The 15674-nt window shown below is 39.4% G+C and overlaps 1 protein-coding gene across 1 annotated transcript; it reads right to left on the bottom strand.

The window, feature by feature from the left end:
* Positions 1 to 9857: 9857 nt before the first annotated feature.
* On the bottom strand, positions 9858 to 15460 carry tmem141 (transmembrane protein 141). The gene is made up of 5 exons (XM_061698540.1): positions 15300 to 15460; positions 15108 to 15174; positions 14529 to 14612; positions 14345 to 14455; positions 9858 to 13094 (listed from the first exon to the last, which is right to left on the bottom strand). The coding sequence occupies exons 1-5, from the start codon at positions 15351 to 15353 to the stop codon at positions 13033 to 13035; spliced, it is 378 nt and encodes a 125-aa protein (XP_061554524.1). The 5' UTR covers positions 15354 to 15460; the 3' UTR covers positions 9858 to 13032.
* Between the last annotated feature and the right edge of the window lie 214 nt (positions 15461 to 15674).

Raw genomic sequence — 15674 nt, 5'->3', positions numbered from 1 at the left:
CTCTCCTGTGGAGTCCAGCACCGCCCTTCAAACGTATGTGCGCGAGCGCTCCCGGCCCACCGATTGGTCGGGGCGTGCCAGAGTCGTGCGCTGATTGGCGGAGAGCCGAGGTTAAACTCCAGTTTGAGTTGTGAGCTGCTTTGTGTTATATTACTCGTAGTGGGACGTTATTCATATAGAGGATTATTTTTTTTACTATATGATTTGAAAAATGCTGCTCGTACTAAAGACTAGAGAGAAAGAGAGCGAGCGAGAGAGAGAGAGAGAGAGAGAGAGAGAGAGAGAGAGAGAGAGAGAGAGAGAGAGAAACCCTCTTAATCCTTTCACTTTAATTTGTAAAAAAAAAAAAAAAAATTTACCCAAACTGCAATCCTACCTATTGTGACCGGGGTATATTGTATTAAAAAAATACATAACTACACAGATTGAATACAATGCAAGAAATAAAAGTGCACTGCATTTTATCTATCTAAATTTTTGTTTCATCAAATGACAAATGAATATCAGCACAGGTCTATTTTTGTTATAATTGTTTTTATTTTATCTGATAAGAGGTTAACTGTCTGTTAACTTTCTCCATCACCTTCCTGAGTCATTTACTGTATATACTTCCAACCTATCTAGGCTTGAACACTCACTCTGCTTCCATCTGCTTTGCAAACGTCCCAGAGTGACTCATGTTGTAACAACAGTGAATTCCCTGTTACCCTGCCAACTTTTCCTGTCCCGATCAGATGAGATATTGGAATTGTCCTGCTATGTTGATGTGATGCAGAATCAACAGTTGCCTTCACATAATCAATCATCCGCTGGTTATTCTAGTCAACAAATAAAATGGGTGGGCATCAATTGTGGCTGGGGGCTGAGCATATATAGTAGAGATCAAATAGCCTCAAAGTGTGTTTGGGGCCTATCCCAGCTGACTTTAGGCAAGAGTTTGCCAGCCAATGACAAGAAACAGACAAATATCCATTCGCACCTATGGACAAATTGGAGTCTTCAATTAACCAAAGCCTATCGAGAGAAACGGGGTACACTCTGGACTCGTCGCCAGCCAACCCTAAATCACTAGGGCTGCAACTAACCATAATTTAATTTCGATTAATCTGTCAATTAATCAGATAAAAAAAATACTTTTTAATGTCCATCCCTTTATTTAAAAAAACAGGACATTGCTTCAAATGGACAATGCAGAAAATGAAATGCACAAACATAAAAAGATTACGATTCAGTTACTTGTTTGGTCCGTAACATCAGAAAATGGGCAAGAATGTTGATCATTGTTGTCCTAAGTAAAAGCAGATGTCTTCAAATGTCTTATTTTGATTAAAGCCAAAATAATCAGTCTGTTTTAAAAATCAGAAATCAGAGAATATTTACCATTGTGAAGCTGAAATTTTGAGGATTTGGACAATATTAAGTTAAATGTCTTGAAACGTTTAATCGAATATCAAAATAGCTGTCAATTAATTTGATAATCGATTGTCAATTAATCGATTAATTGTTGCACCTCCACTAGACACATACTGTATAGAAAAACAAGTCACACTCGCATTCACACCTATAAAATAATAATACCTTTATTTAGAGTATATAGCACCTTTAAAATCATGTTCACAAAGTGCTGTGACAGACAAGAGTAGAACACAGTACACCCCAAACATCATGCGCGTGTATCATACTTAAAAAAAACAAAAAAAACACTGGAGCCCCAGGCAATGCAGAACCCAGCTTGTCCAACTGAGATCAAGCAGCTTGATGTATGATGATAAAAATAGATAAATACATCTAAAAACAGTGATTGCCTATGGTCAGGCGGCACAGTGGCTGACTGGTTAGAGCGTGTTGGATTTATCTCACCAAACATTATAATGAATAAACACAAAAGGAATGAAGACGTTGGTCATTTTACTCATGAGGAGGGCGCATGGGAGATTGTTCAGATTACAGCCTCTCAACACGCTCTAAACAATCTCTCCCGTCGCTCCTGCATTTATTTGAAAACAGGGAGGTTTCTAAGTTTACAAGACATAACGCACCAAGCTACAAGACACAACACACCAAGGGCAGGGCTTCAAGGTGAAAACATGGCACCTGCCACGTCCCGGCCACGTCCTTCTCTCAGATGATTCCTGCTGAGTCATCTTCTTGAAGGCGAGACATCTTTCTTTCCAAACATTGTCCATAATACTAATGCAAGCTAAGCAAATAAATGATAACTTCTACAATATATCTAACATTTCCCTCCTGTTTATCATGTATTTGCACAAATTCTCATATCATCTTACAGTCACTTCATTTCGATTTTTTAACTGTAGAATCATTTTTATGAAACAAATACATTTATACTCAGAGTAAATTTGTCATACATGAATTTTGTAGTCTAAACATCGTAATCATCTGAATCAGGAAACAAATCAGTTAAAGCAAAATCATCATCATCATCATCATTATCTTTATCATCAAACAGTAATGGATACATCATCTCCATACGGTTCTCCATGGGGTTATGGCTGTGGTGATTAATTTACTGATTAAAGCCCGAATGCATGGGATACAACAACATCCACAAAATGTCAGAATGGCTGCAAAAACAGCAATTGATATCAATATTGGTGAAATTAGGGTTTTATATTTACCAAAAACGTCCATCCAGCTGTCCCACAAGGAGTGTTGATTGAGGGTCCGTAGACCATCGATGGCTCTGGTCAAGCTGCCATCTGAAGCAGTATTGTTTGTTCTCCAAACATACCGCAAACACCTCCCTCTCTTGCGAGGAGTGTGTCGACAGCTATGCGCTTTTGGAACGTCCTTGAAGAGGTAGCTTTGAGCTGCTCATGCACAGCTTCCAACCCACTCTGAGTCCAATTTCCTAATCTCTGTACATTGAAGTGGATATAGTTTATCCCATCAACATTTTTATTCATCGTACACCACCAGCATATGAAGTCCTCCTGCAACTTGGTCAGCTAATTTGTATTGATTAGGAACCCCATGAGGAACACCTATGGCGTTGATGTATATTTTATGTTGGATAATTTTGCCTCTGCCAGGATAAATCTATTTTTTGTCTATGTTCTAGATTGGACAAAAACATTGGTGCCCTTTCCATTAAATCTTGAACAGGCATAGGGTATACTGACACATGCAATATCAAAGTGATAATAGTTCACAATCCAGATCTTTAGGTAATCTATCAAACAGTCTATCATCTCCGGACCACCACCAGCTGCTGCTCCGTGATACTGGCATAAATTTTGGTCCGACTTTTAAGGTTACTTTACACCGTGTGTCGTTAAGTGGTCCTATTTTTTATTTTTTTTCCCTTTACTAATCATGTTTATACAAGTGAAATTATTCGGTGCTACTAGAATAGAATTTTGTCCCGAAACTCCTGTGACTACAAGGAACCAATCATAAGTAGTTATGTTATTAACCATTAAAATGTGTACACTTTTCTTTGAAGTTTTTTAATGGCATTTCTGGTTCAACACGGTTGCCATAACACAATGCTACTCGGAAGTGGGGATCTTTTCCGCCAGAATATGCCCACAAACTCATCATCAAACACACTGGGTGACTTGATTTGTATTTCAATATTAAACTATGGGCCATTTTGCTTATGTTAAACTTCTTTCTATATTCTTTTGCTATTTTTTTGTGACCAACTGGACCATTCATAACCTGTTTCACCTATCCTCAATTCTGCCCATTCTCTTGAGCATCATTGGTGAGAGCCGCATATGGAATTATGATTAAAGTATCTTGATTTTGGGGGGCACAAAATATTAAACTGTTTTGCCGCATTTGGAGGTCATGCCCACAGTTCTGATCATCAACTGTACTCCTTTTGGTACGAGTTAATGCTTCCAAATTTTTTATTATTGGGTTGGTCATATTGGTCCAGTTGGTAGGTGATTTCCTATCTAAAAAATGCGTTGTATCATTTATGGTGGGACGTCATGTACCACAAAACAAAATCAACACTATAGTAACCAAAGTTGCTATGTAACAACTCATCGAATCTCGTAACCAACGCGGGTGTGCCATTCTGCTGAGTTCTCACTAAACGGGTTGGTGTCTTTTTTCTTCACTGACCAGCAAGCGTTTTCAGAATCTACACATCTGCTCCCGCTCCGTTATCAGACTTTTGCTCACCTTCCCTATTTGAGTACTCAGCTGAAATGACTCTTTTACAGTGTGTTAAATGAACCCACGTGTTTCTTTCTGCTATTTTTTATTGTCCCATTCATTCTTTCCACTCGACCTACACTCTGAGGGTGGTGGTAAGCACAATGGTTTTTCAAATTGATGTGGAACATGGTTCCTATTTTATTGATTATTTGATTTACAAAATGAGTCCCATTATCACTGTAAATGGTTTCAGGTATGCCATATTTTGGAATGATGTCTTTACATAGTGCTTTTGCCACCGTCAGAGCATCAGGTGATTTTGTTGAGAATAATTCGATCCATTTAGAAAATGCATCTATGATAACCAAACAATACTTTTTTCCTTCACTTTGGTTTAATTCAATATTCCTCTCCTGGGCCTCAAATTGCCTTGTGGATTATACCTAGCACAAATCATACATGCTCTACAAATTATTATTATTATTATTATTATTATTTTAATAGGAATTAAAACCATAAGTTGTATAATATTGATTTATCTGTCTTACCATCCCTCCTGTTGAGACATGTGACACAGCATGTCTCAATATAGCAGCCCATTTGAATAGTTATTTATTTTTATTTTTTTTTCTCTTTGCTAATGTAAATTTCATTTTGTAGTTTTGCACTTTGAATTGCGTTCTTGTTGTGGAACCCTCTTACTGGCTATCAGTATAGATTGTACCATCTTTATTTATTTTTAGTTTGCATGCCTCGGTTAATGCTACTAATTCAGCAGTTTGTTCGTCCAATTCCTGACAATCATGCTGCGTGCCTTCATCAGGTAAGGGTGTTAGCGTGGCTGGATTTAAGGTTGTGCATCGCTCAACAGTCAAATGTGGTTGTGACAGCAAGATGGCCATGCAAGATAAATATCTTGCAGGTGTTAAAAACGCCATATTGGTTTGCAATAGGAGAGCAGACACTGTATGTGGCACTTTAAGAGTTAATGGATGAAATAACACAATTGTGGAGCTGCTCTCTATTGCCATTGAAGCTGCCACAACTGCTCTGACACAATGCGGTAATGCACACGTCACGTTGTCTAGTCTAGTTGAAAAATAAGCTATTGGTCTCAGTTTATCACCATATTGTTGTGTAAGTACGGAGGTCATGTCATAGTGTTTACAATCTACAATTTGAATGAATGTTTTATCATTAAATTTGGAAGGCCGAGCGCAGCCCTGGACACCAAATGTTGTTTAATGTCACAGAAGGTCTTTTCCGCCTCTGTATTCCATAGAACAGGTGATGTCATTTTAAGGTTTGCTTCATACATAAATTTTGACAATGGTGCAATCATTTCTGCATAGTTTTGAATCCATGCTCTCCCTTAATTTGTCAGACCTAAAAATGACATCATATGTTTCTTTGTTTGTGGTTTAGGGTTTTTTAAAACTGTAGCTTTTCTGCCTTCTAATATAGTCCTTCCTCCTACACTTAGATTATGTACCAGATATTTGACTTGTTTTTTACACCATTGCAATTTATTCTTGTTAACTTTATGTCCCTCCTCTGCTAGATGACACAGTAAGGCTAATGAATCTTTGCATGTCACGCCCTCCTGGGGGAGTGAATTTAGACATGCTTGTTATTATTACTTGTGAATAAATGGTTGGACTTTCACAGTAACCTTGTGGTAATCTAGTAAAAATATATTTTCTCCCTCAAATTTAAATGCAAACCAAATTTGACTGTTCTTTTCTATTGGTATAGAAACGAAAGCATTGCTTATGTCAATATTTCTTCATCAATTTCAGTGAGGATCATTTGGTCCAATCATACAGGATGCATGTGTCTCCCTTCATCAGCCTGCGTTGTCCAAAACATCGCATTCCTGATTAGACCAGTTGACGCACTGTATTCCAGTTTGTTTTCTATTTGTCGCCAATCATTTGTCTCCTATCCTTGTTTCAGTAATGTTCCCACATGTTTCCATTGTGACCCATAATCTTTGCACAATGAAATACGTGGGACACTTGTATTTTTATACAGTTCCTTTAATTTGTCCAGTAAAATAATTCCTGCCGCGACTTTTGCTTCATTGTCTGAGTACAGATAATCTTCAGTAATTTTATCAGGTGTCGCATGTTGTAACTTGTTTTCATATACTGGGTCTTGCATTGGCGTGTTTTTTTTTACCACAGTGTTGTATGCAGCTCATCATTGTTTTTTTTTTTTTTATCTTCTATTTGTGTGATAAGCTGCAAGGCTGCAGACAACAGACTCTCTCCCATGTTTAACGGTGGTTTGTCTGGGATATCGATTGTATAATAGAATGTACTTTCTCTGTTTTCTAGTGTCATATAGAGGTTGTCTCTTTTTAATTCATGTTTTCGTTTCACTACAATATTTTTATTTGAAGATGGAATGAGTATAAGTCCTAGTTGGAATAAGCCATCTCTTCCCAACAAATTCACAGGGCACTCCGGGACTTTGAAAATTGGCATTTTACAAGTTCTCCCCTGAGGGCGAACTCTCTCTAATCCACACAGGCTCAAGTTCAAGTTCCATGGCAAAAGTAATTTGCGTATTTGCAGATTTAACTATTGCCTTATGTCCCGATAGTTTGGAACCTGGGATCTTTTCCTACATGCTTTTGTATCGCAAGGAAATTTCATTTCTTTCCCATTTATTGACAAGGTTATTTCAGGTTTTTTTTTTTTTTTTTTTTTTTGTGTGTCCAAACTCAGAATGTCCTGTAAATTGAAATCCACTTCCTCATTCTCTGTAATAATTAAACAAGAGGATTTGTTGAGTTGGGAATCAGGTTGGCTTAGTCATGCGGTTGTTTGTCCATATTCTCTGTTATTTTTCATAGGGCAGTTACGTGCGATGTGGCCTTTATCTCCACAGCACCAACAGATGGTATTATCATAACATTTTCGACCATATCTTACTCTGCTGCGTCCTCTAAAATTATCTCCCTCTTTGCCTCGATAGTATTTCTTTTTCTCCTATCCTTTTTCTCTTTTAGACGCCATGTTTAGCCAAAAAGTAAGTCGTCAAATCCATCTTTTTCCATTTGTGATATATTATTTTTTGTGTCGACCCTCTATTTTGTTTCGAAGTTGAACTAATTTTTGCGAATTTAGCTAGCCAGCGAAACCGTATTTGGTTATCCGCGTGTTTAAATGTTTTATTTTGGAAGGGTTTTGAAGTTGTACACATTGCCAGTCTTTACACGTCAGGCTTTCTGTTGGATTCGTTTTATTGTTATTGTTTCCCATTTTTGTGAATTTGGAAGTCAGTTTATTCGCACCTAGAGTGACCTAATACTGACTTTATTCAAACAATGACTGGGTGACAATGAATGTCTGAGTTATGGTAAACCTCAACCTTCTACCCCGAATGGGGCGGAGGTTTCTTGCCTCTGCTTCCAAACTCAGTTGTCACTTACAATCCAGTCTCTTACATCCAAACTTTTACACACACACACACACGATATTAGTAACGTTTTAACAAACACACGAAAACATGGAAACACGGAAACACGAAGGCACGGAATTTTAAGTACGTCTAGGACTCCGCCGTCCTTTATTTTTTGAAATTTTTTTTTTTTTATTTTAACACGGAATTTTAGCACGTATAGGACTCCGCCGTCCATGCGGAATTTGTAGGACTCCGCCGTCCATGCGGAATTTGTAGGACTCCGCCGTCCATGCGGAATTTGTAGGACTCCGCCGTCCATGCGGAATTTGTAGGACTCCGCCGTCCATGCGGAATTTGTAGGACTCCGCCGTCCATTTACTTGCCAGTGACTAGTATTACACAAGGTTTATTTCGCCGCAGACTTCTTTGTCGCGCGATACATTCAAAAAATTTTTAAAAATTTAACTCACCATTCGTCTTCAATCCTGTGGATTGTCGTCAACCTTCAGATCCCAGTTGAGGAGTACGAAGACCAGTCCCGGAAAGGGTCTCAATTGCCGTGGCCACGGTCTCTTAACTGGGTGTCGGCTCCACAACTGGAATCCTCGGGTGTGTTGACATCCGGCTCGAAGGACCAATTTAATGTTGGATTTATCTCACCAAACATTATAATGAATAAACACAAAAGGAATGAAGACGTTGGTCATTTTACTCATGAGGAGGGCGCATGGGAGATTGTTCAGATTACAGCCTCTCAACACGCTCTAAACAATCTCTCCCGTCGCTCCTGCATTTATTTGAAAACAGGGAGGTTTCTAAGTTTACAAGACATAACGCACCAAGCTACAAGACACAACACACCAAGGGCAGGGCTTCAAGGTGAAAACATGGCACCTGCCACGTCCCGGCCACGTCCTTCTCTCAGATGATTCCTGCTGAGTCATCTTCTTGAAGGCGAGACATCTTTCTTTCCAAACATTGTCCATAATACTAATGCAAGCTAAGCAAATAAATGATAACTTCTACAATATATCTAACAGAGCGTCAGCCTCACAGTTCTGAGGACCCGGGTTCAATCCCCGGCCCCGCCTGTGTGGAGTTTGCATGTTCTCCCCGTGCCTGCGTGGGTTTTCTCCGGGCACTCCGGTTTCCTCCCACATCCCAAAAACATGCATAAATTGGAGACTCTAAATTGCCCGTAGGTGTGACTGTGAGTGCGAATGGTTGTCTGTTTGTATGTGCCCTGCGATTGGCTGGCAACCAGTTCAGGGTGTACCCCGCCTCCTGCCCGATGACAGCTGGGATAGGCTCCAGCACGCCCGCGACCCGAGTGAGGATAAGCGGCTCAGAAAATGGATGGATGGATGGATGCCTATGGTCACGGCAAAGGTTTGCTCTAAAAGATAGGAATGAAACCAACTCAGTGCAGTGTCCCTGATCCCCAGCCAGTGTCTAAGCCGGTCAATTAAAATAGCGTGGTCAACTGTGTCAAAAGCTGCACTGAGATCCAACAGAAAAAGCATCGAGCCCACCCCTTTATCAACTGTTTAAAGCAGGTCACTTGTTACACTGAGGGGGACTGTCTCCGTGCTATTATATGTATATATATATATATATATATATATATACACAAAACCAGATTAGAACTTCTATTTTTAAATCTATTGACAAGTTAGAATTTTTAGTGATCCTATCATGAGTTTTGTTGAGAGAAGCAGGGTCCACTCTGTACTAGTCATCGGACAATTCCAGGACACTTATTGGCAAACAAACACTCACCTTCACGCCTATTGACAATTTAGAATCTTCAATTAATCGAAGCTGACTTTTGGTGAGAGAAGCAGGCTACACCCTAAACTTGTTGTCAGCCAGTAGCAGGGGACATATGACAAACAATAAATCATTCCCATTCACACGTATGGACAATGTATAGTCTTCAATGATGCCAACATGCATGTTTTTCAAATGTGGGAGGAAGCCAGAGAAACTCCACGCGAGCACAAGGAGACATTGCTAACTCCACACGGGAAGGCTGCAGCCGAGCCCACAACGTCAGAACTGTGAGGCAAACATATTAACCACGCATCCGTGCCGCTTGTGGTAGTCTTGCGCTGCAAAAATGTTGTAAATAGAGTTTGCATTGGCCTGGATGAGGACGTGAGCTGCTGTTATATAACCCAAGAAAGTGAGTGACAGAAAGAGGAGAGAGGTCACAGCTCCAGTTCAGCGAGATGGCTCGACTCTGACGCCCGGCCGTGCTCGCCTCTTCTACTGTCATGCCCATGCACACGCAGTCACAGTCTAACAGGGTGAAAGGATCAAACACATTTGTGCATTTTTTTTTTTTTTTTGCCAAAATGTCAATGGAATAACAGTGCGATGTCAAGTTTTTTGCCACACTAAAATAGAAGGCCAAGAGCAAGCAAACACACACATTTGTGTTTTTAAAGCACGGTACACAGACCGATTTAACATCTTAATCGATTTCTTAGAAAGAGAAGCCACATATTGTCATGTGTATGCTTACTAATCTTAGCGTGAGAGGTCCACTCTGGATCGTCAACAAAGCACACCAAATATGTAACGAGGTCTGTTATAGTACCAAAACTGACCAGTGAGAGGCAGACCGCCAGAAAATACAAAGAAAAAGAATGAGTGGCATTCGAAGAAATGGGAGAACCTAGCCTTGAACTTTTAGCTTTTTTAACAAAGCTTTTCCTTGTCATTTACTCAAGTTAATCTTTAAAAGACATCTGACAATGAGGCCTCTGGGGGAGGACAAATGCTCATATTTGGCCCGATTATCACTATGTGTACCTTACTAATTGGCTATCATATCCTTTCACATCACGATCACAGAGTACGTGTCTCGGCCGAACTCGTTATTGACCACATACACAAGGATCTTTGATCGTGGATATTGAACAGATTTAACATTTACAATTGGCAACCCACACCATTTTTCTATCAGATTGTGGAGGGGGGGAAATCACTCCTGACACACAGGATAATCAGTCTTTTAGAGACATTCGTTAATCGGGCCTTTGCTTACTTTGATCAAAAAGTGGGGGGAAAAAAATCTCAAATTCGGTCCGATTTATGATACGTGTGAAGTTGTGACCCTCGCTTAGTTGGCTAGCGTTTCCTTTTCTTGTCACAATCACAGAGTCTGTGCCTCAACCAAACTTGGTGTTCTCCACACACAAAAGTATTTTCTATCATATGTTATAAACAGGTTTAACAATTACAATTGTTGGCCAAGACCTTTTTCAGAGGGGGTTGAGGGGGGAAAATTACTCTTAGTACATCCCACACCACAGGACAATCGCCCAGGCAAATCTTTTAGAGACATCTGATAATCGGACCTTTGCTGACTTTGATCACAAGGAAGGGAAAATGCTTGAATGTGGCCCGATTTTCAGTATGTGTGGACCCCGCTTAGTGCTGCCAGAGGTTGCCAAGTGTTCTCCAGCTGCTTGTATGAGTCACATTTCCACTCGTGTTAACAACAGTCTTTGGGTCCCTCATTACTTCTGGTTTGTCCTCTTTCTCTTTTAGCGGCATCTGAGTGTATGTGACAAGGGATTTGTCGTTCATTTCTTGGATCCGAAAGACAAGAGAGCGAGAGCAACAGAGAGCGAGAATGTTCAAAAACTTGGAGATGTTTAATCAGATTTGAGTAACTGCAATGGGAGGATGATCACATGCAGAGCTTTTATCACTGCGTTCACTTGTCACGAAAGACAGTATTGTTGGATGGAGCAGAATATGCAGAGACTTACTTTTAAACGGTGGTACACACACATTGATAATCAGGCTGAATTTGAGCACGGTCAAAGTCATCAAAACGCCTAACTGTCAGATGTCTCTAAAAAATTAACTTCAGTGATGATCCTTTGCTGCGGGGTGTGTTAAGAGTGATTTTTCCTACTACAATCTGTTCAGAAAATGGTCTTGGCCAATGATAGTAAATGTTAAATTTGTTCAATATTTACATTTGCAAATCGCTATGTGTGTGGTCAACACAGAGTTCCAACACAATATAAGAGCTTTATGCACACACACTGATATTTTTACCTTGTGTGTGTCGTTTCATACATTTTATAAATCAGTTAAAAATTCAAAAATCGATGTTTGTACCCCGCTTTACTCACACATTCAAGACGCAGGGTGATTTAAAATAGCAAGTGTGGCCAAAACAGATGAACACTTACACAATCTAATGAACTCCAGTATTTAAAAAACCTTTGCAAAGATAATAATGTCCATGAATATCAGAGATTTTCACTCGACCCCCCCCCCCCCCTCAATTATTTGATTGTTAATCCCAGCAGTCTGTGTTCAGCATCCATTGAGTGGTACTGCAGTATAAAATGTATTACATAGCCAACAAACACATCCTCCAAAAAAATTCATATCAGATCATAAGCTTAACATCTGATCACTACAAAAAGCCATACCGAACTCTGACCTGCAGTATATCCTCATGTTAATGCTGCTATGAAGTCTTAAAGCACATTCTGTTGACTGCAAATATGACACAGCGTTTATCAACTGATTTTATGAGATAAGTTCCTATATCACAGTCAGGTCCTGGTTTTATGGTTATCATTACGCTTTTCCTCTGTGCCATTATTAGGTACTTCTGTATTTCTATGCTAATTGATCAAATGCTAACATTCTAACCACAGGTATGCTAACATATAGCAAAATAGCAGCCCAAGTATGGAAAGGCAAATGTCCTGAATGAGCTGCACAATTTGGCGTTCCAATGGTTTGATTGGTTGACATAAGAATGAGGTCAATTTGTCAAATGTCGCCGTTCATTTGGGAATTTTACCATGCAAAATTGGTTGATTTGGGAAAAGTGGGAATTTATGCAATGTAAAAAAAATAGTTCCCACCATATCCTGAAGGAGCTAATTGTGGTTGAGAAATGTGGAAGAATTAGGACAATTTGAAAAATGTCTGCATTAATTGGGGAAATCATGAAAACTGTGTATGTAATTGTGAATTTTTTAAAGTGAATATTTTTGTAATGTGAAAAATCGTTTTGAAGATTTCATGTATGAGCTAACAGAAATTACAATGGTTTAAATCGGTTGAGAAATGTGTAAGCATTAGGCAAATTTGAAAAAATGTCTGCATACATTTGGGATTATTTTCATGCAAATGTGGAACACTGAAAAATGTGTGAATTTAGGGAACGTGAACAGTAATTCTTAATATTTCCTGAATGAACAAAATATGTTTAAATTGGAATGGTTTGAATTGGGAGAACGGTGGAAGGATAAGTTAAATTTGGAAAATGTCGAAATGACGAAAAAGCAAAATACACTTCCTCACTGAGCAGAAGTCTCAGAAAACCTACATGATGCCGGTTTGAGCCCCAAGTTTTGTTTTACCTTTGAGGCATATTTCTGAAAACATTTTGGTTGAACTACGTCCCCGAACAGACGGGTTCCACTGTATAACTGTATAAGGCTTTCAATCCATCACATCACCATATTTTGTCTTCCCAGTCCCGGGTGGTTCTTCTTTTTTAGGCACTAGAAGACAAGAGTAAACATCCATCATTTAAAGGTCATTTTATACCGATTTTATTGACCTATTTCTGAAAATTTCCTTCTGGACAACCACCCCAATGTTACATAACGATGTGGCTATTTTACATAGTGACTACCCCTACACTGAGTTTCTCCACTCAAAACATGATCAGTAAGGTTGGGTGGAGAGCCAGAGCCACTTTCAAGCGGTGTCCGGGCTACACTATGTGAACCACTCATGCATAGGCACTATCATGCAGAAACATCTCCCACTGGTGCGATGTTGCTGCTAACCTATTGAAGCCATAAAGTAAGCAGAGCTGCATTGACTTTTGATGGATGCACAGATAAGTGTATACTAAAAGCTTTAGCTTCTGATAAGCAGTACATACAGTGGAACCCTGGTTTTCATGATTAATCTGTTGCGAAATTTTCCATCGGAAATAATATAAATCAAAATCTGTTCCAGACACCTAAAAATATTAACAAAAAAAGTAGAGAATAGCTACAGTTTAACATACAGGAAACAAAGTGAAATAAATAGACAGTAAATGACCATTTAAATGGCTCAATGACCGTAATGTTCACATTCCAGCCAATGCAAGTCATGGTCCCTATGACCATGTTAAAGTGTCTTAGCACTCTCTAGTGGTAAAAAGAATTACAACGTTCAGGAAGTGTTCGGCCCCGTAACACAACATCATCTGACGATACTTAAATTCAGTTGACAAAATATAAATTTAACAGAAATACAAAGGAACCACCATGACAGGGCACGTCCGAGTAGTAAACAGACAGGAAAATGCCCGATACGTCCATGAAGGATTGTGTCATGATGACACGTTCACAAGCCCTACAAGAAAACACTCAATAAAGTTGCACTTGTACCTGGAATCCTATGTGTGGGTGCTTGATTCCACAAAATGAGTGTCAGAGTCCTGCGGGCAGGCAGATGAGCTTGGTACGGACCATTTTCAAACCGACAAGAGACCAAATTTCGACGAAAAAAATTATCAAAAACTGAATCTTACGAAAACCGGGGCATACAAAAGCCGAGGTTCCACTGTACTTGACTGCTTGAAGTTGACAGTGTTTGGGTATTTGTGTTTGGTGACGAGTCCATGTACCACCTATACACAGACATGTTTTCAGACACCTGAGAACTGTTTTAAAGTGTGACAGTAAAGCAAAGTATGTTTCTTTTACATCTGTCAATCCAGTCGTACATACTTTACATTGGGCCAGAAACTCACCTTGTGGCGGCAACCTGTCCGGGATTTTGCCAGTTTCGAGTAGCAACCACAGGTCGGAGCATTTCTGCGTTTCCCACCGTGTCAGTGCATAGCTGCCCGCCGATGACGTCACTGACAGGCACAAAAGATGGAGACTTATAATAGAGAGAAGGAGCGGGGGGAGAATCACGCTTTTATTCCTCACCAATGGAAATGAGCAAGTTCCACTGCAGAGGATAAGCAAATCTCTTCTGTAGAACGTTCTGGAGGGCAAAAAGGCCAACAGTACCTGTAAGGGAAGGTTGACATAATAGACCATCGAACTGCTATGACAATATGGCACAGGCTTCCACCATTTATTGGTACACTACTGTACAGGGACAGGTTATGCTAAAAGGAAGTGAAAATGGAAGAAAATAAGGAGTGGGACGACTTTATACAAGATTTTGGAGTGTTTGTGGGAATCTCGTTTTCCGTATTATTTGCCATTTTAATTGATGTTTTATGTTCTGTTATTTGTTTTGCTTGATTTATTTTAAATGTTTTGTACGGTGACCTTGAGTGCCCCGTAAGGCACTTTTAAATAAAATGATTTATTCATAATAAGCAGATATCCAATACTTTTGTCCACATCATGCCTGAGGGTTATTCCGCCCTCATGTGGCAAATACTAGATCAATCTTGGAATCTTTTTCTGTCATACTGGGACCTTGCATAAAAAACAAAAAAAGCTATTACAAGTTAGTAAAATGAGTGGTTTAAAAAAAGTACACATTTTACGTACCAAGCACAAAGCTTCCAGTCCCCTTCATGAAGGCCTGAGACTGACAGGCGGCATAACTTTCTAAACCCTGAAAGGCAACATTTCTTTGATAAAGGCATATTTTAATTCATATTTTACATTACGCTTAGACAGTGTCGTCGGTGTAAAATTGAGCAAAAGGGAATCACGACACGCGTAATTGTAAAAGCTCACCGGGTGTTTTGCTACCAGCTCATCGTCCACTCGAGTGAGACCGAGATTGACCATATTTGTGTGTCAAAACCTAAAGTTGAAAGTTATTTCATAGATAGTATCACAATAATATTAGCAAAATATTGCTAACATTATTGTACAACGCCGCAACCGAACACTTACAAAACAAACACAGAGGGTGAACAAAAGTAGGGCGACGCTAACAGACCGGCGGTGGTACTGCACCTCTGAGCAATTCAAAACATGACATATTATGGAAAAGTGTTTTATATATATATATATATATATATATATATATATATATCCCGATCTAACAGTTGTATTAAGCGTGGGGTTGATTAATACAATGATGGATAAAATTGATATCTTACAGGA

This window comes from Phycodurus eques, chromosome 15 (genome assembly GCF_024500275.1).
Source record: "Phycodurus eques isolate BA_2022a chromosome 15, UOR_Pequ_1.1, whole genome shotgun sequence".
Lineage (NCBI taxonomy): Eukaryota > Metazoa > Chordata > Actinopteri > Syngnathiformes > Syngnathidae > Phycodurus > Phycodurus eques.
The sequence above is the reverse complement of the archived record's forward strand: the minus strand, read 5'-3'. Positions and strand labels throughout refer to the sequence as shown.